The 23,585-nt window shown below is 44.6% G+C and overlaps 1 protein-coding gene across 1 annotated transcript in view; it reads left to right on the forward strand.

The window, feature by feature from the left end:
• The first annotated feature begins 1,697 nt into the window (after positions 1 to 1,697).
• NUP93 (nucleoporin 93) overlaps positions 1,698 to 23,585 on the forward strand; it is a 104,028-nt gene continuing 82,140 nt past the window's right edge. Inside the window, exons 1-2 of the mRNA XM_006941526.5 lie at positions 1,698 to 1,838; positions 20,498 to 20,690. Of these exons, the coding sequence (XP_006941588.1) occupies positions 20,512 to 20,690 (179 nt within the window). The 5' untranslated portion in view covers positions 1,698 to 1,838; positions 20,498 to 20,511. The remainder of the gene's footprint in view (positions 1,839 to 20,497; positions 20,691 to 23,585) is intronic.

Consider the following 23,585-nt stretch of genomic DNA (forward strand, 5'->3'; position numbering starts at 1 on the left):
ATTAAGAAACAGAACATTAACAGACCTCAGAAGATTCTCTCATTTCCCTTCCCAGTCAACAGCCCTTCCGCCCTTCAAAATCACCACTATTCTGATATCTGTCACCATAGGTTAGTTTTGCCTGATTTGAACTTTAAAGAAATGGAGTCCTACTTTTGGGTCTGGTTCTTTTTTACCATTATGCGTGTGAGATTCATTCATGTTCACTCTCTTAGTTACTGCAGTATTTTGTTATGTATTTGCACCATAATTTATTTATCCATTCTTCTGTTAATGGACATTTTGGCTGTTTCCACTTTTGGGTTAGGGTGCTATCAACTTTGTTGTGTATGGCGCTTGGTAAAAATATGTACACATTTATGCTGGAAATAGAAAGATTGATTCCATGAACATACATATCTACACATGTAAAATTGTTGGGTCCTGGAGGACGTGTGTATTTAGCTTTCATATATTTTGTGAGTTTTCCAAAGTGGTTGTCCCTGTTTCCAACCCTTCAGTAATATATGATGGTCCCAGGTGCTCCACAGCCTTTCAAAAATTTTTATTCTCGTGTTAAAGACGCATAACATAAAAAATATACTGTCTTAACCATTTTCAAGTGTACAGTTGAGGGATATTAAATATTTTCATAATGTGCAACCGTCACTACCATCCATCTCCATAACTCTTCACTTCGTAAAACTGAAACTGTACTCATGAAACAAGAACCCACTATTTTCCTCCCCTTCCATCCAGTGCCTGGCAACCACCTTATCCTTCCTTCTCTCTATAATTTTGGCTACTCTAAGTACTATAAGTATAAATAGAATCATAGCATTACTTTTTTTGCAATTGGCTTGTATCAATTAGTGTGTCCTCAATTTTATCTATGTTGTAGAATATGTCAGAATTTTCATCCTTTTTAAGGCTGAATAATATTTCATTGTATGTATATACCTCATTTAATTATTCATCTGTCGCTGGACACTTGAGTTGCTTCCATGTTTTGTTTGTTGTAAATAATGCTGGCTGCTATGAATATGGGTGTACATACACCTCTTTGAGACCTTCAGTTCTTTTGGGAATGTACCCAGAGGTGGACCTGCTGGATTCTATGGAAATTCTATTTTTAATTTTTTAGGAACTTCCATACTCTTCTCCAAAGGGGCTGTACCATTTTACATTCCTATTCTTCACACATCAAGCTTGTTTACCCATGGAGCTTTCACTCTTGTTCGTCTGCTTGGAGTGCTCTGCCGCCAAGACTTTGCAAGACTAGCCCTTCCTCATCATTGTGTTTCAGCTCGGACAGCACCTCTTCAGAGAGGCCTTGGGACGGAACAGGCATTCTCATTCTCATTACCCTGCCTTTTTTTTTTTTTTTTTTTGGTCGTAGCCCTCCTTACAAACTGGCAGGTATTTATTGTAATTTTGTTTCTCCCACCAGCTCGACAACTCCATTAGAGCAAGGATCTTGTCTGTCGTGGTCACCACTGTGCTCCCAGCGCCACTGTGCCCCCAGTACCTGGCACTAGGATGGTGCTCAATAAACGGTTAGAAACCCGCGCTAGAGATTGTGCATTCGCTCTCAGCCAACTCTAACCAGGAGGGAAGGCTGAGGGCCAAGGCCACGGGCTAGGGGGGCGTGGCAGCTCAGCCGGAGGCCCCGGCCACAGCCCCGCCCGTGTCCTTGTTCTCCTCCGCGGGTCTCCATAAAGTTTATTTGGCGGCGCGCCGCGCGAGGGCTTCTGGGAGGGCCAACTTCGGCCAATCAGGTAGCGCGGGCGAGCGGCGCGAGAAGCGGCGGCCGCGTTCTCCAGCCGGGACCCGAGCTGCCGAGACTGCTGCAGTGTCAGGTAAGGGTGTCGGTGTCTATGTCCTTCCCACTCGGGGCTTGTCCTTGAACCAACCCGGGGACCCGAGGCTGGGCGGAGTCCGGTCCGCACGCTCGGAGCCACGTTGCTCTCACTTCCCGTTCGCCGTCTGGCAGCCGAGCACGCTTGACGCCGGCGACTCATCTCCCTGTCGAACCGTCCCCATTATAGTGTCTGGCAGCGCCCTGGGAGTGCCTTCTATCCGCTCTCTTTTTGAACACGGAGCTTTGGCCTCCTGACTCCCCTCCTCCCTTACTGCGGCGCTGTGCCGCGGCGCGTCACGCCCACACCCCCACCCCCACCCTGTGCACAGCGAACCCACTCTGGGTTGGGGCGGCGCCCCTCTCCGCCACAGCACTCCGCCTGCGTGCTCGCCCCTGGGGATGTACCCTGTCCTCCCTCCAAGGGCGGGGGTGTCGACCCTGTTAGCCTTTCCCCACCCTTGGCCTGTCTGCTGTACCCGCATCCAGGGGAATGCTGCTCCGCACGTAGGGACACGCAAGAGATTAGAACCTGGAGATGGCCTGCACTTTCTTGGCCCTCGCTGCAATGCCTGAGTTTACTGGGTTTCTTTAAAAAATTGCGGGACGGACCCCAGGGATCTTCGGTCAGAGTTTGGACCACCCTTTCACAGATCCGATGGTTTGCCCTTGTCAAGTGAGAAGGAGATTTGGGTTTTTTGTTGTTGTTTGTTTTGGCCGAATTGCTTTTCAGCATGAGCAAAGATCACCTTTTGTATTCTGTCTGCGGAACCTCAGAGGGTGTCCTTGGGCATCATAGCTTTTCTTTCTTTCAGCTGTTCTTTGTGCATTTGTATTTGGGACATTTGAGTTTCCATTCATGATGAATTTCTGTTCAAGGCTCATAGTTTTAAATACTTAGGTATTAGGCTAACAGATCCTCTATTTGTATCTCCAGTGGGGGCTTCTCCCTCGACATCTACCCAGCTACCTATTTTCTATCTATCCCTACCGAGATGGATGTTAGTGAACTCAGACTGCACCTGTCAAGAGAGGCCTAGCAAGCTTCCCATCATCTCCCCTCCCAAACTGCTCTTCTTTTTGTTTTTGTTTTTGTTTTCTATCTCGGTAATATAAAAGATCTAGACAATAACCTTTGAGTCACCCTTGACTGCTCTTTTTCTTTCTCATTCCACATCCAGTGCTTACCACCCTGGGCCAAGTCACCACCACCTCTCACCTGGATTATTGAAATAGTCTCCCAGCTGGTCTCCCTGCTTCTGCCCTTGCATTCATGCCCTATTTTTCAGCACAGCAGCTAGAAGGATCCTTTTGAAACGCAGGTCAGATCATATCACTCCTTTACACAAAAACCCTCCAGTGAGTTTCCGTCTTATTTAAAGACAAATGCCTCCTAGTGAGCCATAAGGCTTTACATAATCTGACCCACTGTCACTTTCCCACTCTCACTTTCTGCTGTTCTCCCTTTCCAGATGTCAGACATGCTTTGACCTCAGGGCTTTTCTGCTAGGGGTTCAATATCCGTGTGGTTTGCTCCCTCACTTTTTTCAGGTTTTTACTCGGGGATCATGTAGTGAGGCTTTCCCCAGTTTCTGTCTTCATTTCTGCTTCACTTGTTCTTCTTAGCAATTATATTTTAGTTATTCACCTTGTGTATTGTCTTTCCCTTCCAGAATGTGAAGGGCAGAGTGTTTTTATCTGTTTTGTTCCCTGATAATCTTCAGCACCTAGATCTGGCACGCAGTAGGTGCTCAATAAATGCTAAATAAACGAATGTTCCTGGCACCTTTAGAGACTTGGAATACAGTGATGAATTAAACAGTCCTGCCCTCGTTGGACTGATGTTCCTATGGAGGACACCGCCAGCAATAAACAAACAAATATAGAGTGTAGTATCAGACTATTTTTAAAAGGAGGACAAGGATTTCTGAACAGATTGAAATGAGAGAGCAAGTGATGGGAATATCTGGGGCGAGAGCGTTCCTGGAAGGGGAATACCAAGTGCCAAGACCCTGAGGTGGGAACAGTTGCAGAAGTGGTGAGCTTGAGTGTCTGAATCTGTTTCTTGCTGGACTGAAGTAGAAAATAAGGTAGAAATGCAGATGTTCCAAAGAGGGGGAGAGGTCAGCAGAGACCCAGAGGTGAGGGTCCAAGGGGTATTCAGGGAACAAGCCACTTTAATTCATCAAACATGTATTTGGTACCTATTTAATGCTAAACTTGGCTGCGGAGGGTTCAGAGTTGAGCAGTCTGCCTTACAGGAATTTGCCATGTAGAGGAGACAAACATGGGAAGAAATAATTACAACTATTTCACCAGAGAAGAACAGTAACAGAAGGTTCAGAATAGTGTGGGAGGGGTGTGGGATGGGGAGGACTGCCCTAGCTGACTTTGCAGGATACATAGGAGTTCCCCATGTGACAGTGTAGGCTTGGGATGTGTTATAGCAGAATATGCAGCTGCATATGCAGGAGTACGAAGGGAGGAAACAGCGAGAATCACCCCCAAGAGTAGAGACTTACTAGGGTATCTTTGGGGGAAGGGGAGTGAGAGATGTGGATGGTAAAAGTGACAGCGTCAGAATGCATGCATTTCCTCCTGGAGAGGATGGAAGGTGTCCCTGGTGAGATTAAGGCAGGGGAGCATCTCAGAAAGACTTCTTGCTGAGGGGAGGGTGAGTTAGAGGAACAAGAGGTGGTCAGGAGAAAAGCTTGAGGGTCAGACGGGGGGTGAGAGAGATGAGGATTGCCTTTCGCAAAAGGTTTGAGAGGTAGACCTGGATATTGGCTGGATGTTCAGGAGCAGAGGAAGGCGACCCTCATGTGATTCCCGGGTGGTTTCTGGCTGACTTGCTGGATGCTAATAGTTTTACCGAGAGACTGGGAGCCCAGGAGGAGAAATTGGTGGTGTTGGTAGCTAAGAGGAGAGAGAAGTGATGAGTTTGGTTTGGGACATGTGTAGTTTGAGGCACCCATGGGTCATCCAGGTGCAGATGTCAGGTGGACAGTTGGAGGTACTAGTTCAGGGGAGAGAGCTGGCCTGGACATAGAATAATTTCTACCAAACCCTTGTTTTGATAAATTAGCGTTCTTATCTGGGCCCAGATATTTCTCAGGGGTCTTTGGGTGGCCTTTTGGAGGAGGGGTCCTATGAGCCTCCTGCCATTGTATCTTCAAGAGTGTGTGTGTGGTTCTGTTATGTGCACACGTGTACACGAACATTAGACTCACAGATGTCTGTGGCCATTCGAAATATTAATAATCACTGGTAGGGGTTCTAGTTGAAGCCATGGCCAAAGGTGGATCTTATCCAGAGAAATACACAGTGTGGGAAGAGGAGGTCCAAGGATAGAAGCTTGGCATTTAAGGGATGGATAGATGTAGAAGCCACAGCAGAGGAGGCTGAGGGAGGGAAAAGCTGGGAGAGCAGGAGGCGAACCAGGGAAAGGTGGCATCTTCAAGTCAAGGGAGGAGAGTGTTTCAGGAAGAAAGGAATGGTCAGGGTGTCAGAGGCTGAGAGGAAGGGTTGAAAGTCCATTGGACTTAGCAGTTAGGTCAGTGGTGGCCACAGAGAAATGGGGAAAATAGTGAGGCAAGCAGGAGTTAGGTTGCAGCGGATGATGTGTGGATGAGGCACGACAAAGGATGGCCATCTTTTTTTGAAGAGAGGGTGAGAGCTGGAGGAACGTGTGGGATTGAGGATTTGTTTGTTTTTATGTTTGTTTATTTTTTGAGAGAGAGCGCAAGAGCGCATGTGCACACGCATGAGTAGGGGAGGGGCAGAGAGAGAGAGAGGGAGACACAGACTCCGAAGCAGGCTCTAGGCCCTGAGCTGTCAGCACAGAGCCCAATGCGGGGCTTGAACACACGGACCACAAGATCATGACCTGAGCTGAAGTCGGGTGCTTAACTGACTGAGACACGCAGGCACCCCAAGGAATTGTTTTTAATCTTTGAATTTTAGAATAATTTTAGATTTACAGAAAATATGTAAGATTAGTACAGAGTTCTCTGTACTCCTCACCCAGTTTCCCCTACTGATGAGGAATTATCTTAGGAGAGGAGACACCTGAACTCTAGGAGAAGCCGCCAAAGACAACCATCATTTCCTGAGCTCTGGCTGTGTGCAAGTCCCCGCCATGGGCTTTGCCTGCATAATCTAACGTCATCCTCACAACGGCTCTCTGATGTCTAAATCTGTTCCCTTCCTGGTCTTTCTCATTTCAGTAAGTGGCACATTCATGCTCCTGAGTTACTTACTTAGGCCTAAAACCTCGGCATCGTGTTCGACTTCTTTTCTCTCACGCTCTACATAAGTGATTCATATTTACGCGAAATCTATTCTTAAAATGTATACGTGAGTCAGTCTCACTTTTTGTCTCTTCCGCCACTACCATCCTGGTCCATACCACTCTCCTGTATCACATCTGGGTAGTAAGAGCAGCCTCCTGACTGGTCTCCCTGTTTTTACTTTGTGCCCTTCCTCCCTGCAGTCTGTTCTCCGTGCAGAAGTGGGAATGAGCCTTTGAAAAGGCTTAACCCTTTGGTAGTTCTCATCACACACAGACGAAAATCAGACGTTCTTATTACCATGTGCTGTGAAACCTACACCACGGAGCCCCTGCCGTAACCCCTCTCCCACCACTTTTCCCTGTCATGTTGCGCTTCAGTCATGTGGCCTCCTGTTCTTCTTCACATACGCTAAATTTGCTTTTGCCTTGAAGCTTTTGCAATCGCCGTTTCCTTTGCAAGAACATTCTTCCAGATGTCAGTGTAGCTCACTCCTTTATTTCATTTAGGTCTTTGTTCAAGTTTCCTTTTTTTGTAAATGTTTATTTATTTACTTTGAGAGAGAGAGGAGAGTGCAGGTGAGGGAAGGAGGGGCAGAGAGGATGAGAGAGATTCCCAGGCAGGCTCAGCAGCTGTCTGCGCAGAGCCCAACACGAGGCTTGAACTCACGAACCATGAGATCATGACCTGAGCCAAAACTAAGAGTCGGACACTTAACCGACTGATTGACCTAGGCCCCCCCGAAGGTTTCCTTTTTAAAGAAGCTTTGCAGAACACCCCAGCGAAAGCAGTCCCACTGTTCATTCTGCCACATTTCCCTGTTTTATCTCCTTGTGAGCACTTACCAATACCTGGCATCATTTGTCTATTTGTTTATTTTAATTGTCTGTCTCCTAACAGACACAAGTGTTTTGAGTCCCAGAACCTTGTCTGGTTTTTCCACAGCTCCAGCCCCAGTGCCTTGAACAGATAGTACCTAGCGCATGGGAGATGCTTAATAAATATTTGTTAAATGAAGGAAGATGGGGCTGTGACTTTGGTGGACCCAACAAGGTCAGCATAGGAATTTAAACAATAGGAGTCAGGCTGGCTGGGTGTAGGGACCCAGAGGAGGTCCCACAGGACCAGCCAAGAGGATTCTTGTCTTCCCATCAGATAGAAATCAAACATGAGCCGAGAGGAAGTGAGAGCAGAGTTTCCTGAAGACGCAGAGTGCAGATACAAACGGAGCATCTGGGAGACTCAGAAAGGAAAGACGAGGGAGTGTCATCTATGCTGGGGGGCTGGGGTTCTTACTGAGGATTGTGATCCGTTCGTTGTAAGTGCTTCTTTAGGCATCTGGGAACTGGTTAAAATGGACAAGTATTTAGGTGTCCTCTATAAGCCGCTTATGCCCTGGGGCCAAGGGTCTTGGTAAGTCAGTGGTCTGGAAAACATACATAACAGCCTCACTGGTCACTCCTTAGATGTTGTCTCTTGTGCTGGAAGACTCCAAAGAAGTCATTAACTCAAGAATCATTAAATCAAGAAATCACTCACAAGGAGGACATGCACTGTCTGTACTATAAGACGTGTGTAAGGCGGGGGCTCAGGCCTTAGCAAGAAGGAAGGCAGCAAAAACGCAGTCTTTCATGGGGTCCCTTCTGTTTCCCTAATCTCAGTTAGATATTCTTGGCAAAGTTTGTGGAAGTTTATTCTGTCAGTCAGTGACTGTGTTGGGGAATCTAGCTGCTGTTCAAGGACGTTGTCGGAGTTAAGAAAAGTAAAGCTACAGAATGCTTTAAACTTTAGGCTTTTTGGAAGAGATGGAGAGTCTTGATATAAATAGACAATAACATAAAACAAATGAAGGAGAGTGATATCAGCACAATGGCAAGCTAAGAGGTCCTGATGCCTGTCTCTGCATAAAAACAACAGAACAACTAACAAAAACCACATATTGACAAAAATAGGTCTGTGAGAGCTCCACAGTGACACAAGGCAGCTGCAGACACCCTGTGGAGCACCAAAACTGAGGATTGGCTACATGGAAATCTGTAAGGCAGATAAATGAACAGAATTTAGGTGAGAGGAGATTTTTGTGGGATGGATATTTAGGAAAACCATTTGGTAGGTAGGACTTGAATTGGTGGTAAAAATAATAACTGAGGATTATTGCGTGGTTATTATGTGGCCTGTGAAGAAGAAATAGCTCTTTTTCCCATTTCACAGATGGGGCCTAGCAAGAGTAATTAACTTGCCCAAAGGCGCCTCACCGGAGAGTGGAGGGGCTGGCTGGAGCTCAGGGGTACAGTGGAAGGTGGGGAAAATGGCCTGAGCAGGGCGTACGTAAGGATGGTTAGGAGCAGAGTAAATCGGGTAACTGGAACGTAGGGTTTAATCAAAAGCAGTGCCTCGTCTGCATCCCTGTGAGTGGAAGGCATTGAGGCTTTTGAGCAGGAGCAACATAGGGAAAGTGATGGTGGAAAGATTGAGGCAGCCACAGCACGCAGAGTGACGTGGGAGTGGAGTGGGAGGGGCTCGAAGACATCCTGGTGTCTCTCAAGAACTTGGATTTAAAAGGGTGGAAGTCCGGCCTCCTGTAATGGTGAATAAGATAGAAGCAGCAGTTAGACTAACTTCATTGTGGTCGTCATCTCCCAATATGGGCAGAGATACACATGTTACGTTGTAGATCTTAAACTTACCCGTTGTTCTGTATCAATTATATCTGAATAAAGCTGGGGGAGGAAGGCAAGTACCTTTTGCTATCTAAATCTGTTAAGTAATGAGAGTTGGGATAGCAGATTTGGAGAGTGAAGGCTATCTTGTCATCTGAATCTAAAGTATTTGGTTTCCTGAGTTTTTGTTAGGGAGGAACAGTGGTTTGGATGGTGAGAAATACCTGTCTGCTTTCTCTCAAAAAATATATCTGCATCTCTTTGGTTTCTGAGTCTGGAAGTCGGAGAGTACCTGTATATAAACCATCTGAAGTCATGCGCAGATGTAAAGGAGAAGGGCGAGTTAAAACCAGAGAGAGAGGGAGTGAGAGCGAGAGAGAAGCCAGGGGACAGAGTGAAGGAGATGAGGAGGGCAGGTCTTGGGGGGGGGGGGCCTACTGCATTTTGAGATGTGCCAGATGTGACAGTTATGTGCTTGAGTGGAAATGCGTAGGCAGTGCCTGGAAACTCTGGGTTGCAGTGTGAGTGCAGGGCGCAGAGTGGGAGTGTGGATTTGATAGTCATTGCCATCGAGGATTCAGGGCCACTGGTGAGACAGACGCTCCGAAGTAGGGGATGCACAGCAATTTAGAAATGAACAAGTTGTTGGGGCACCTGGGTGGCTCAGTGAGTTAAGCGGTTAAGTGTCTTACTTGATCTCAAGGCTCGTGGGTTCGAGCCCTGTGTCGGGCGGGCTCTGTGCCGACAGCTCAGAGCCTGGAGCCAGCTTTGGATTCTTGTCTCCCTCTCTCTCTGCCCCTCCCCCACTTACACTCTGTCTCTCTCTCTCTCTCTCTCTCTCAAAAAGAAATAAACATTAAAAATTAAAAAAAATTAACAAGTTGTTTGAAGTTAGACAAGGTCACATATAGCCATGGAAAAGAATTCAGACTGACAGAGGTATAAGATGGAAAATCCCAACTCTTCCCTTTGCTTTCTGGAGGTAATGCTAAGGTACATTTCTCGCTATGTAATGTTTCTTTTCTGTGAATTTTCTGTGAATTATCTTAAGTGTATAGCTCAGTGAATTTTTACGTATTTATCCAATCATGTGACCACTAACCATATTGAGATATGGAACATTTACAACGTGAGCTGCCGTAATAAAATACCATAAACTGGGTGGCTTAAATAGCAGAAGTTTATTTTGTCGCAGTTCTGGAGGCTGGGAGTCTGAGATCCGAGTGCCAGCGTGGTCGGGTCCTGGCGAAGACCTGCTTCCTGGTTGTTAGATGGCTGCTATCTCACTGTGTGCGCACATGTTCTTTCCTGGTTGAATGTGGTGGTGGGGTGGGTAGGAAGCAAGCTCCCTGGTGTCCTTTAGTAAGACACTAATCCCTTCATAAGGGCCCCATCTTCATGACCTCATCTGAACCTAATTCCCTTCCAAAGGACCCTTCTCCAAATACCATCACATTGGGTCTTAAGGCTGCAACATAGGAATTTTGGAGGGGCACTTTATAGTCGATAGCACCCGGAAAGTTTTGTTCTCCTTTCCAATCGGTTACTCACGTGCCCCCACCCTAGAAGAGCCAGTGTTCTGATTTCTACCACCAGAGATTTAGTTTTTTCTGTTCTTAAAATCCATTTAAATGCAATCGTGCAGTATGTGTTTTTTCTTTAAAATAAATCTGGCTGCTTTAGTTAACCACTGTGTCGGCAAAATTTATCCATATTCCACATAGCTGTAGTTCAGTCTTTCCTGTTGCTGTGTGGTATACCAGGGTATGAATATGCTGCCGTGAAAATCTCAAATGCGATACTTCTGTCTATACAATGGTGTTTTTTGTTGTTCGTTTGTTTTGTGTGTGTTTTGTTTTTTTAAAGTGACATAACATTTATTCAACTTTATTTTATTTATTTATTTTTTTATATATAATTGTCAAATTGGTTTCCTTACAACACCCAGGGCTCATCCCAACAGGTGCCCTCCTCTATGTTTTAAGATTATTTGGTGGTGGTGGAGGGCTCAGACTTTTATTAGAATCTGATAAAAGCTGTAGTGCTTTTCTTATATTAAGAAAAACAGAATACATGTATTTCCAGGGTTTCCTAGTGACTTTGATGTCGGTGTCTTGGCCTTCAGGACAGTAAGCTTTCCTTGGTTTACAGCAGGGTTTCTCAGCCTCGGCATTATATTTGAGCCATATAATTCTTTGTTGTGGAGGCTGTGCTAGGCATTGTGGTATGTTTAGCTCCACCCTCGACCTGTACCCTCTAGATGTCTGTGGTATGTGGCCTTTCTCCCTGAATTGTGACAACGAGAAATGTCTCTAGATATTGCCAGTGACCTCTGGGGAGGCAAAATTGCCCTCAGTTGGGAAACATTGGTTTAGAGAAAAAAGCCAGAGCCAAAGACCTTTTAGAGGCTGATTTGGTGATCTTCCCTGCTTATGGCAGTTGTAAGATGTGGCCGGTGTCATTAATTTCCATCACCACTCAAATGAGGCTGCTCCTTCTAAGGACACATTAAGTGAGTTCAGAGACTGACTAAAGGGGTGCCTGGGTGGCTCAGTCGGTTAAGCATCTGACTTCGACTAAGGTCATGATCTCACGGTTCCTGAGTTTGAGCCCTGCATCAGACTCTGTGGTGACAGAGTGGAGCCTGCTTGGGATCTTTTATCTCCCTCTCTCTCACTGCCTTTCCCCTGCTTGTGTGCTTTCTCTCTCTCTCAAAAATAAACATTAAAAAAAAAAAAAAAAAGACTGACTTAAAATCTCTACATTATAGGAGCAGTCTCTTAGGAATTACCTGAGCCAACCCCATCACCTCAGTGGTGATGAGACTGCAATCCAGAGAGGGGGAAGGGCCAGCCCCAGGGCCAGAGGCTGATGTGGGGCAGAGCCAGTGCACAGTTCTTCCATTCCAGGCCCAGCTTCTACTCTGCTATTGCACTGGACAGCCCACTGGACTGCTGAGAGTTTATCAGAAACTTCCCTGGGGGATACTTGATGTTTTTATATGGTGCCAGGTTGCTCCTCTTTGCTCACAGGATATGAAACAATACAAGCTGATACTGTGCCTTCTTTACTGCAAACACTGAGTCACCCAGGCCAGTGCTAGTCCCGAATCACCCAGCTCTTTCATTTCACTCTGTCTAGGGTAATTTGTTTTCGCTCTTTGTTTTCTCCAGAAGTCTACCTTCTGAGTAATGATGAGATCCAAGTCTCTTTTACTTAGTCTCATGGGACTAGAAAGAATGATCCCACAACAGATTTTTTTCATCCTTTTCCTAAAGGCATCTGAAACAATAGTATCTGTTAAGATGCAGTTTTTCTCTTTGGTTGTTGTTGTAATTGACAGCTGACAGATACAGCAAAAAGTGGAATGATAACCAAGGTTTACATTTTCAAAAGAAGAGAGGAAAGCAGCACCAGTCTTAAACTTTTGATACCTCGGGTGAGGCTTTACTCATTAATCTTTGGTGCTGAATATTGAACACACTTCTCTTTCGTTTTAATCCTATTAAGCCCAATTAATAAGAAGGTTTGAGGGCAAGATTTCTTCTTGAAATTAAATGCTAGATTTCTTTTGAATCACACCTTCATTGTGGAAACTTGAAGTTCTAATAAAAACCACATTTGATAGTGGGTAATATACATTTAAAAATTATAACTGTCTATCAGAAGTTCTTACTGAATGATAATGAAGTTGTGCTTAAGTAAGTTATAATTTAGTATCAAATATTTACTAGAAGATTTTTTTGAAGCAGAGATGTTTATAATTAAATGACAAAATGTTGCCAAATTGGCAACTTTGGAATAAAAGCTAAAATAACATTTTACAATGATGTAAATCAGTAGAGTTTATAAAATCCTTTCTGTGTATCATCAACCCCTTGAAGTAGTTAGGGATTATCATCCTCTTTTTATAGATGAGGAAATTGAGAGGAAAGATTTGGATTTTATCCCAGGGGTAAATCGACCTACTTTAAGCCAGTAAGTGAACGTTGTAGATTCAAACGAGGTGCTTCAGAGTCCACTCTTCTCCTGTCTACCCATTCTGTTTTGAATATGTATATGTATGTTTTTGCTTATTTTACTGTCACATTAAAACTTTTAAAAATAATTTTCAAAAAGGAGTAACATTGTTAATTGTATATTTTGAAGAGAAAAAAAGAGGTGTAAGTAGCACCAGTTATTTCCTCTGAAGTATACAAAAAACCCTCCCCCCCCCCCAAAAGCATCTGCAAAATAGAGCAGGCTAAAAGTGCATTTTTTAGATTCCAAGATCTTTGTAGTTGAAAGAGATAATATTTGGGTGTGTGGTAAGATTAGAATTTCACAGTGAGTACTTAGAAGTACTGCTTGAGTGTATTGACATTCTGCAGGGAAAATAGTTGGGGTCATTTCCCTCTGCAGTCACCGAACTGAGAGAGATTCCTTTAAGACTGAAGGAAAGACAGAGGCCCTTGCTTTATCTTTTCATCTCTTTGTTACCCCTTCATATTCCTCGGATAACTGTTCTGTTTGGATTGTGGGTGATAAGGAAAAGGGAAAATGCACATGGGTTTGATATGTTGCCCTGTCCTTGAAAAGGGCAGGGAGTTCCCTCTAGCATTCTGTGCGTTAGGTCAGAAGAACACTTTCTGGATAGATTTCATCATTTACAAAACGGATTTCTTCCCCCAAATCTGCTGTCTAAATGAACACCTTCCAGAGGGAAGGGGGTGACAACAGGCCTGTTGTGTTAATCTTTACACGGTAGTGTTTTCACTGCTAGTGAGGGAGCTGTGCCAGGGGCATATAGCCAGTAAGCGTTGAACCTGGATTTACTTACCAAGTCTCGCTCAGATTTACCTAGGCAAAATAGGGGTTGGCAAACTATAACGTGTAGGCCTGAGAAGCTAAAAAGGGTTTTTACATCTTTAAATTGTTGGGAAAAAAATCCAAAGAAGAATATTTTATGACAAGTGAAAATTATATGAAATTCATATTTGAGTGGTCATGATTAAAATTTTATCGGAGCACAGCCATGCTCATTTGTTTACCTATCATCCAGTTTCAAGCCCAGCCGTGCAGGTGCAACAGAGAATGGCCCACAAAGCCTAAAATAATTTGCTGTCTGGCCCGTTACAGAAGAAGCTTGCCGACCCTTGCCCTAGCATGCCAGTCTCAAAGACTAGGAACTGGAAAAGAGTTTGGTAGACAGGATGGATGGCTATGAGGCTCTTTCACTCTTTCCTTTGTTTTCGGTCAGCTTTCAGGTACTGGAGGTGCTCGTTTATGGAAATATATCCTATAAGTATCATGGGTTCACAGCCACCTCTGAGATGACCCAGTGGTTTTCAAACCGTGGTTCCCCAGCTTGGGGGTCCACAAAGCCCTGGGAAAGTGGGAAGGCACATTCTACTTGTGGCTGATGCTTTAGAAGAAAAGACACTAATGAACTAATAATTAATACCAGAAAACAGATGTGTAGACATTTTAATACAATAAGCATGAATACTGTAAGAAACTGAGAATCAGACCATCTGCAGAATCCTGAAGGGGCCACTCTGAGAATACTGATTTAAAATGGTCTAGAAGTGTTGAGCAGTTTGAATGTTTAATTATCCATTTGGAAGGGAAAAATACCCTTCGTGTGTTTCCTTCGCTGTCACACCACTCTACTTCACCACCACAGCACTTCCCTTTTGACACCCAGTGTGTGGGTTTTCCACACATCAGGCAATTTTCAGATTGCCTGCGCACCAGCTGGCTGTTACAGTTTAACTCACTTCTGGCACCGTGTACCTGGAGATAGCGGCAGATCCCACCAGTGAAGGGTCCAGTCCCACAGAACCGTGCCCACCCCCCATCCCCCTCTTTCGGAAGCCAGTCGCGAAGCCAGGTTGCTACATGTGCTTCTGACCTGCCGGCTCTAGATCTGGGGTTCCCGCAACCCTCTCCTCAGGTTCGACTAATTTGCCAGAGGGGCTCACAGAGCTCAGAGAAACATTTACTTACGTGTTTACGACTTTATTATAAAGGATACAGATGGACACCCTGATAGATACTTAGGATGGGGTCTGGAAGGGCCCCTGAGCACAGGAGCTTCTGTCCCTATGGAACTGGCAGCCAGGCACCACCCTCCAAGCATGTGGTCTCCAACCCAGAAGCTCAGCAGAGCTCATCGTTCAAGAGTTTTTGTAGAGTGGCCGGGGCTGAGAGTTCCAGCCCTCTAATCGTTTGGTCTTTCTGGTGACTGGCCCCATCCCAAGGCTGTCCAGGATGCCCCATCCCCAAGTCACCTCATTAACATAAGCTCAAGTGTGTTCAGGTGGAGCTCCTTGTGAGTTGCAAAAGACTCCCAATCTCAGGATATTCCAAGGGTTTTACGAGCTTTGTGCCAGGAACTGAGACAAAGACCAAATAAATTTTTTATTATACTACACTACTCTTTTCTGGCTTGATTAAATATTTAACATGGTTATATTGCGATTGTAAAAATCACCATATTTTTCATAATTAAGACACATCTTAGTAGCAAATAAACTGAAATTATTTGATGCATTTTTGCTCTGCCTTTTTATTTAGTTCATCTCATCCTGTAAGCAATTTGGGGATTTTTTTTTCCATCTCGCTAAAGGATGTGTATGTGTCCAGAAGGGGACAGTTTTTGGGCAGCGAGTGACAGGTGAGTGCTGACTAATTTGAGGAGATGGAAGTCCGCTCAGCCCTTGATTTCACCTGTAGGGAAGAGCTGTCTATAAAGCTGTGGGCTCTAATTTTTTTCCTCTGCTTAATTTTCTCAGCATCCTCTAGGTGTGGTGAAGAGATCTGGAACACAGGGACTTTGCACTAAGAGCATTCTTCTAATATAGTGGGGTGCCCCACTGTGGCCTCTGAAAAACCTTGGGTTATTGTTTCATTTTGGGAGTAACTTTTTTATTGAAGTATGATACACAGTCTGAAAAGTACACGAATCATGAGTCCAGCTCAGTGAATTTTCTCAAAGTGAACACACTGTTAAGCAGCACTCAGCTTAAAAAAACCAGAAAATTAGCCCCTCAGAAGCCTCCCTTCTGTCTCTACCGCCCCCCCCCCCCCCGCCCCAAGAGTAACCAGTCTTGCTTTCTAATAGCAGTGATAAGGTAGCCTTTCATTTTAAAACTTTTGGTTGCCGGTGTCTGAGGAGGTCTGTGGAGACTCAGGAAGACTTCTGCTACAAAGCATGGGAGAGGTTTGATGCTCAGGGCCCTGGTATCCTGTGATGCTTTCTGAAGCACCTGTCAGTGTTTCCAAATTCCTCTCCTGATCAGGCTCAGTCATTGCTGACAGAGGAGCCCTGGTGTTGCGGCTTTGTCCTTGCTGGCCGTTTCCCATCCAGCCCCAATTTTGCTGCCTTGACTGTTCGACAAGGCATTTTCCTGTCTCCCTCTTCCATACCTCATCAAGGATACAGCTGGCATCCAGTCTCTGCATGTGTCTTGGCCAGATTTTCCAACATAAAGCTTGGACTTTGTCCCTTCCTACCCCCAGTTCTCTCTTGGACAAGGTTAGTAAAGTTATTTGCTTGATCATCGTTCAGTATCTTGAGTCAAAATGGATATTTGGTTGGTTTAACCCACTTATTTTATGGCTAACTTGATATTTATTTTGTGGAAGAGATAAAGTTTTTCTTATATTTATGATATTAATTGTAAATTAAAAATTTTTAATGAAATGGGATGGGATGATGACTACATCGCAGTATAGATTTGGAAGCCCTCATAACGTTTTTATAAATTAATATCCACTGGTTGAGTTATAATGCAGGATAGATCCAGTTTTTCCCAAATATGGCATTAAATATATAGGTCTGTTCTCTCAGACGGACGTGGAACAAGCTTATTTTCAACTCTGAAGTTGAATAATGATATTTTTTCTATATATTTATTCTTCTGGTTTGGAATTCTGTTCACCTGAAAACTGAGCCGTTTCTTCTAAAATTCCACTGGTTTTTGTCTGGGTATTTAGAGGGAAAGTACCAGTCTGGACCAAGTGTGATCTGAATTCCTGGCATTTATACTGTCACTGCCTTATGCTGTGCAGCCTCAGAAATGTTAAGTATCAGTTGGTAGTCGGAAGGGAATGTTTTTGCTCTGGTCTTTGCTTGCCAGTGGGTGCTGATTTGGCAGGAGAGTGCAGGAAGCCTTCAAGAAGAACAGACTCTCCACAAATGGAAGAATAAAGCTATTCATTCCACAAATGAGCACCTACTATGTGCCAGGTGCTGTTCTAGAAGCTTGGGATCCATTAGAGAAGAAAACACACAGACTCCCTGTCCTTGTGCAGCTTATGTTCTAGCAGGGGTGACAGTCAGATGGGGGAGTGCTAGGGACAGTTGCAGCTTGCGCTCCTAAATATTTGGTTCCAGGTTGGCATCGAAGGCCAGGTGACAGTTGAGCTGAAACAGAGAGACAGGGAGTCAGTCAGGAGTGAATCTGGGAGAGGAGCATTCTAGATAGAGGAAACAAGGGGTAGAAAGGCTCTAGGGCAGGAATGTGCTTGACCCGTTGGGGGAGTAGCACAGGGGCCCCAGGGGGACTGGAGCCCAGGAAAGGAAAGGGGGACAGGGCTGGAGATAAGTCTGGAAGGTAAGAGGAAGGGAGGCTGCTTCTGTAGGGCTTCACTTTGTACAAAAGGTTTAAGCAAAGGAAGGATGTGGCCTGACTTTGAAAGGATCAACTAGACGTAGGAGGCAAGGGCTGAAGCAGGGAGGCCAGGGAAGAGGTGATAGTGACTTGAATGGGTGCAGGTGGTGGGATGAGGTAGATTCTGGGTGCATTTTGTGGGTAGACTTGAAAGGCTTTGTTGGCCTGGATGAGTCATGGAGGCCTTCAAAGATTTTGGCCCAAGCAGCTGAGTAGTGGTGGCTCCACACAGAGAAGGCCAAGGAGCACGTTTTGTTGACAAGAGATTAGAGCTCAGCTTTAGACATATTAAGTTTAAGATGGTGTTTTTAGAGATTCAGCTTTTAGTTTATCATGGTCAAATAATTCTATTAACTTTTAAAAGTCTTATTTTTGGGGCCATATTAAAGTAAAATGTGACTTTTATTTTGCATTTATTATTTACACTCATATCCATGATTCTACGTCTTTGTAGGGGCACGTCATTTGAGAAGTTGAGCGTTTCCTTTGTCTGAATTTGTCCGACGTGGATGCAAAATGTTAGATGTATTTTTCCTGTTTTTTTCCTTTTTTATTCGTTTCTTTTAAAATATTTATTCATTTTCTAAGAGGGAGAGAGAGAGAGAGCGAACACAAGCAGAGGAGGGAGAGAGAGAAAGAGAGGCAGACACAGAATCTGAAGCAGGCTCCAGGTTCTGGGCTGTCAGTATAGAGCCTGACTGCAAGATCATGACCTGAGCTGAAATAGGACACTTAACCAGCTGAGCCACCCAGGTACCCCTTTTCCTTCTGTCTTAAACTTAGAAAAGTTTGTTTCATTCAGTTCTTTATTAAAGGAGCTACAAGATTTTCCTTATGAAAGAAAAAAAGTATTTCCTACTCCTTGGCTCTGTTAGACGAATTATTTTTATCTTAGAGTAAAAAGGGGTGGGGGGAATTGGCGGCATATTACTTTTCTTTTCCCTTTCTGGTGAGCGACCATGTTTCTGCTAGTTAGTAGAATGTCATTGGCCCTGTTGGTTTCTGAGGAAAAACATTTCTCTATCAGACAGGAGCCGTTGTTTAAAAATACTCGTTTCAGGGGCACCTGGGTGGCTCAGTCGATTAAGTGCCTGACTCTTGATTTCAGCTCAGGTCATGATCTCAACGATTCGTGAAATTGAGCCCCAGCATAGGCTCTGTGCTGACAGTGCGGAGCCTGCTTGGGATTCTCTCTCCCTCTGTCTGCCCCCCCCTCTCTCTCTCAAAATAAATAAATATATATTTAAAAAAAAATACTCTTGTTTCTTTCTTCTGTCCCCGAGAACAGAAGAAAGTTCTGCCATCCCCGTTTTCCCGCAGGTAGAGATGGCCGATTACAGCCTCACTTCATTGGTTCAAAACAAAACAATGGTTATCTAGAAACTTTAGGAAAAAGAGTTAGCATGTATATGACTTTTTGCCTAAAGATTAAAGAATACCGAAGTGTTTTTATGTTTATCCCAACTGAGCCATATTTGTTTTAACCTTGTGCCTTTGCCTATAAATTTAATATCCTTTAATGTCCATTTAAGAAAGAAATCCTCATTTTTCTCCTGTGGATTTATGGTGATAACCATGCCTTTTTAACATTAACCTGTGCTTCATAGCTTAGATATAATTATATATTACATTACCGTTGTAACTACCATTCTAGACTAGTGGCATTTCAAAGGTTCAGTGAAAGCCATGGGTTTAAAACAAAGAAGAAAAGTATGATCAACAAGGGCTACTGTTTAAAGATTGAAAAAAAAAATTTTAACGTTTATTCATTTTTGAGAGACAGAGAGAGACAGAGCATGAGTGGGGGAGGAGCAGAGAGAGAGGGAGACACAGAATCCGAAGCAGGCTGTAGGCTCTGAGCTGTCAGCGCAGAGCCCATGTGGGGCTCAAACTCACGGACTGCGAGACCATGACCTGAGCTGAAGTTGGATGCCCAACCGACTGAGCCCCCCAGGCGCCCCTAAAGATATTTTCTAATAAATAATTTTGTCAGTCTTTTAGCAGTGTAAGTTTTTTTTTTAATGATAGTGATACTGTTTACGTTCTGTTGATACAAATAGCGGTAGGAGTTAAAAACATGCTCTTGTTCAAGAATCTTACGCAAGGGATGTACAGTATGTATAAGATTCATAAAGGTGTAATATCCATTAAATAGTAACACTGTTCATAGGACTTTTTCTCTGTCAACTGCTGGACAAACAGGTGGTCTTGTTAATAATATTTGTGATCTAGAAGCCAGCTGCTATTTATATTAACACGATTATTAGTAACAGTGGCATTTCTAAAAGTAGTAGGTACTGTAACAATGGAGTCTAATATCCTGAACATCATCTATCACCAGCAGACATGGATCTCTGCTCTCAGTAACCTCGTTAAGTGAAAGAATGTGTGAATGGACTCTTGAACATGAATTTTAAGACTGTCTTTTAGGTTAGTGGAGGAACAGGTGTGTGAGCATGACACGGGATTGGTCAGGAGACCTGTGTTGCTGTGTTCGTCCAGCCACACTGCAGCTGAGAGCGCTCAGGGCACCGAACTGAGCTCTGTGTGGACTGGCCTTGCTTCTCCTGTCTACTCAGGAGCCTCGCAGAGTTGTTGAGAATCATACGATATAAGGGCCTCATAAATTGCCCTGCCGTCTGCGGATGGTGGGGTTTTTCCGAGACAGGTGGAGGAATAGGGGGTGCCAGGGTGATTGTTCTTTAGCCTTCCCAGCGGGGGCCACCGTGGTTCCATTTCCTTGTTGGCTTTGAGTCTGTGGAAGGAGGCAGGAATTCTGTTCTGAGCTCGGTATCTTTGCATTTGTTCTCGTGGCAGAAATCAATCTTGGGGCTGTCAATATGCACAGAAATGATCTATTTCTTCACAGTCTGACTCATTTTCTCTGTCAGGCCTGTTCTTGGGCTCTGTTCAGGAACAAATCCTGCTTGTTGATGAGCTGTCTCCTTGTCTGTTTACAAAAAGTCCTCGTGTTCCGTTTAGCTTGTAACAGACTCAGGCAGCATTCGAAGCCTGTCTTTCCCTTGATTTAGGTCTCTTTCCTCCCCCATCTAGGATCTGCATCTCCAATGGATACTGAGGGGTTTGGTGAGCTCCTTCAGCAAGCTGAACAGCTTGCCGCGGAGACTGAGGGCATCTCAGAGCTTCCCCATGTGGAACGGAACCTCCAGGAGATCCAGCAGGCGGGCGAGCGCCTGCGTTCCCGCACCCTCACACGCACGTCCCAGGAGACAGCAGATGTCAAGGCGTGAGTACTGGTGGGGCGGCAGCACAGCTACTGGGTGGCTCAGGGGCAGGATCCGATTCTTTCCTTCCTTGAATTAGGATGCAGTCTGTAAATGACAGACACAAGCCAGATTCTTGGGAATTCAAGAGGTTTTGTAAACAAGTCAGCAGCCTTGCTCTGTCTCCCTGCCCCAGGTTTTCCAGCCTGTCTGCCTGACCAAGCCATGGTCCCGTATCACAGGCAGAGATGGTTAGGATGGGAAAAGGTGAAGGGTTTTATCACACAGAAGCCCGTTACAGTAGTTCCTGATTGGGTTTGCTGACCACGGGGTCATATTTATGACCGGCTCCCGTAGCTGTATTAGTAAATGCCGTTACACAGGTAAGTGTTCCCTTCAAAGCCAGGGAGCACTCCGAGATGAGCAGACTTTTTGAGAGCACTCAGAAGAAATTGATGGGCTGTCAGTGACAAAAAGCCATTCAAGTGAGGGGTGATTCTTTCTGGTCATTGTTGGCAACCCCAACAGCTGCTTCTGCAAGGCCTTGCACGTGCAGTGCCTGCCAGTTGCCCATAGAACAGGAAAGTAGGTGGGCCCAAGAGAGTGCAGCTGAAGAAAAGTGCTGACTGGCTGTCCAGCCAGCGGCTCCTGCTGCCACACGGCGTCCGCCAGGCTGTTGATTGCACAGTCGGGGGTTGGGGCACCACCCGCCAGTCCTGGGCCACTTCTGGCGCTACAGCCATGAATTACATGTGGTCCTTGCCCTCAAGGAGCTTGTAATTTGGGGAGACAGGAAAAACAAAACAAAACAAAACTTTGCTGCTTTCCATAAGAACTGTGATTTCCTGATTACTTGTGTCAGAAATTTTACTTAATCCTCTCAACGAATATTAGGGCTCTTGGCCCCTCATTACAGTTGAGCCGCTAGGGCTCAGAGAGGGCAGGTAACTGTCAGTTCACAGACCTGGTGAGTGTTGAGCCAGGAGTCAAATCCAGTAAGGCTGACTCCAGAGCCTTGATGGAAGGGCCATGGGGGGATGGAGGGGTGCTGTTACTTGTGACCTTGGTGGGTCTGGAAAATCACTGAGATTCTGTGTGGGCGATGTGGGAAATCGTTAATCGTCTGTTCAGTCTTCATTGTTTGAACTTGAGAAAGACCCAAGTACTGATGTTTCCATGAGGATGTTATTTTGGGTTTGTAACAAATGTCACAGGAGTGAGTATAAGTGCTACATTCTTCTCCCAACTAATCTTGAAAGCTGAGTGCTTTGGCTGCTCCGCTGAGTTAGTGAGGACTTTGTGGAGATTCTGTAGGTCTCCCCAGAATTTTTATTTAAAATGCTGGTTAGTTTTGATTCCATTGGTTGTGGTAAAGGCAAGTCAGAAGAACTCTGGCAGGAATATTTTACCATCCAGCCAGGTGCTCTTCTGCACTGTTTGCCAACACCCCCGCCAGCCTTTAGACAGATCTGCTTACTTGCCCTCCTTGCAGGCTCCTTACTGTTGCTGCTGATCGCCTGCCGTTACCCTCAGTCTTGAGCACGCAGGCTCTGTGCTTGTGTGCAGGGATGCTGCGGGAGCGAAAAGACCGTGATGCCAGCTGAGTTGCTATAGTTATAATTTAATTGCATCAGCTTTACAGCCTATTAAGAGCAAAAAGGGAAAATGTTTTCTTGGTAACAATTATCAGTCATGCTCTCTTTCTTGTAAATTTCCATTCTTCCTCATCTCTTTCTACCTTAAATTCATTATTTTAGGGAGGAGGAAGTTGGAACATTGAAAGAATGGGTATAGGGTGGGGCAGGTGCTTAAAAAGAAACCAAAGGGCTGATGACTGTATTTTTCCACCTTGATAGGCAGACATAAAGTGTGATGTGAATATTTTAGTACAGGGTGAAGGCAGAGAAGAGAACTGAGTAGGAAACATTTTCTTACATGAAATAAATTTTGAAAGAAAACGTGTCTTTAAGATTTTAGTTCAGATTAAATTGTAGATTTAAGATTGAATTGTTCTGTGCTGAATTCATTTGTTTAAATATACTTTGTTGGATTTTTCATTTCAGGGAACAGATTTGAAAGCTTTTTTGCATGTGTGTTTGATATTTTTAAATTGTTAAATTTCTTCACACACAAAGAATACGCGTAACATACATAAAGGTGTAAATCAGGGGTTGTCAGCCTGTGATCCATGAGCCAGATCCAGCCCGCTGCCTGTTAAAGTCTTACTGGAACATGGCCACACTTATTTATGTATTGCCTGTGCTGCTTTGTGCTACAATAGCAGAGTTGAGTGGTTACGACAGAGACCGTATGGCCTGCAGAGCCTGAAATATTTACCGTCTGCCTTTTACAGGATAAGTTTGCTGACTCCTCGTGTAATGAAATGAATTGCACGTTGCACAGTGAAGACATAGATATCGTCAGTATCTGTGAAGCCCTCCCTGGGTACCCATTTTCAATCTCATCCCCCCTCCTTTCCCATCAGAGATGCCTCCCTGGATTTTTCCAGTCAGATTCAGAAGCCAAACAACTTAGAGTTGTACAAAGAGAAAGCCAGCAATCACTCTCTGTCCTTAACTTTATCCCCAGAGTAACCAGGGTTATTAATTTGCTTATTCCTTCACACTTCTCTCCATGTTCATGTAAAGCATAGATGCGCATTTATGTGCCCACAGTTTCTCAGTAATTTATAAATTTACTTGAGGTAATACCACTAAGCAACCTTTTTGAGCACTTGCTCTTTGTCAGGCATTGTGCCAACCACTTTACATGCGTTATATAATTTCTTCTTAAAATAGCCCTGTGAAATAAGTGTTTATTATCTCTGTTTTATAATTGAGAAACGTCAGATAGCAAGGGCCAAGCCAGAATTCAAATGCAGCTTGGTCAGTACGAATCTCTCCCATTCCTGTGGCACT

The sequence above is a fragment of the Felis catus genome, chromosome E2 (assembly GCF_018350175.1).
Source record: "Felis catus isolate Fca126 chromosome E2, F.catus_Fca126_mat1.0, whole genome shotgun sequence".
Lineage (NCBI taxonomy): Eukaryota > Metazoa > Chordata > Mammalia > Carnivora > Felidae > Felis > Felis catus.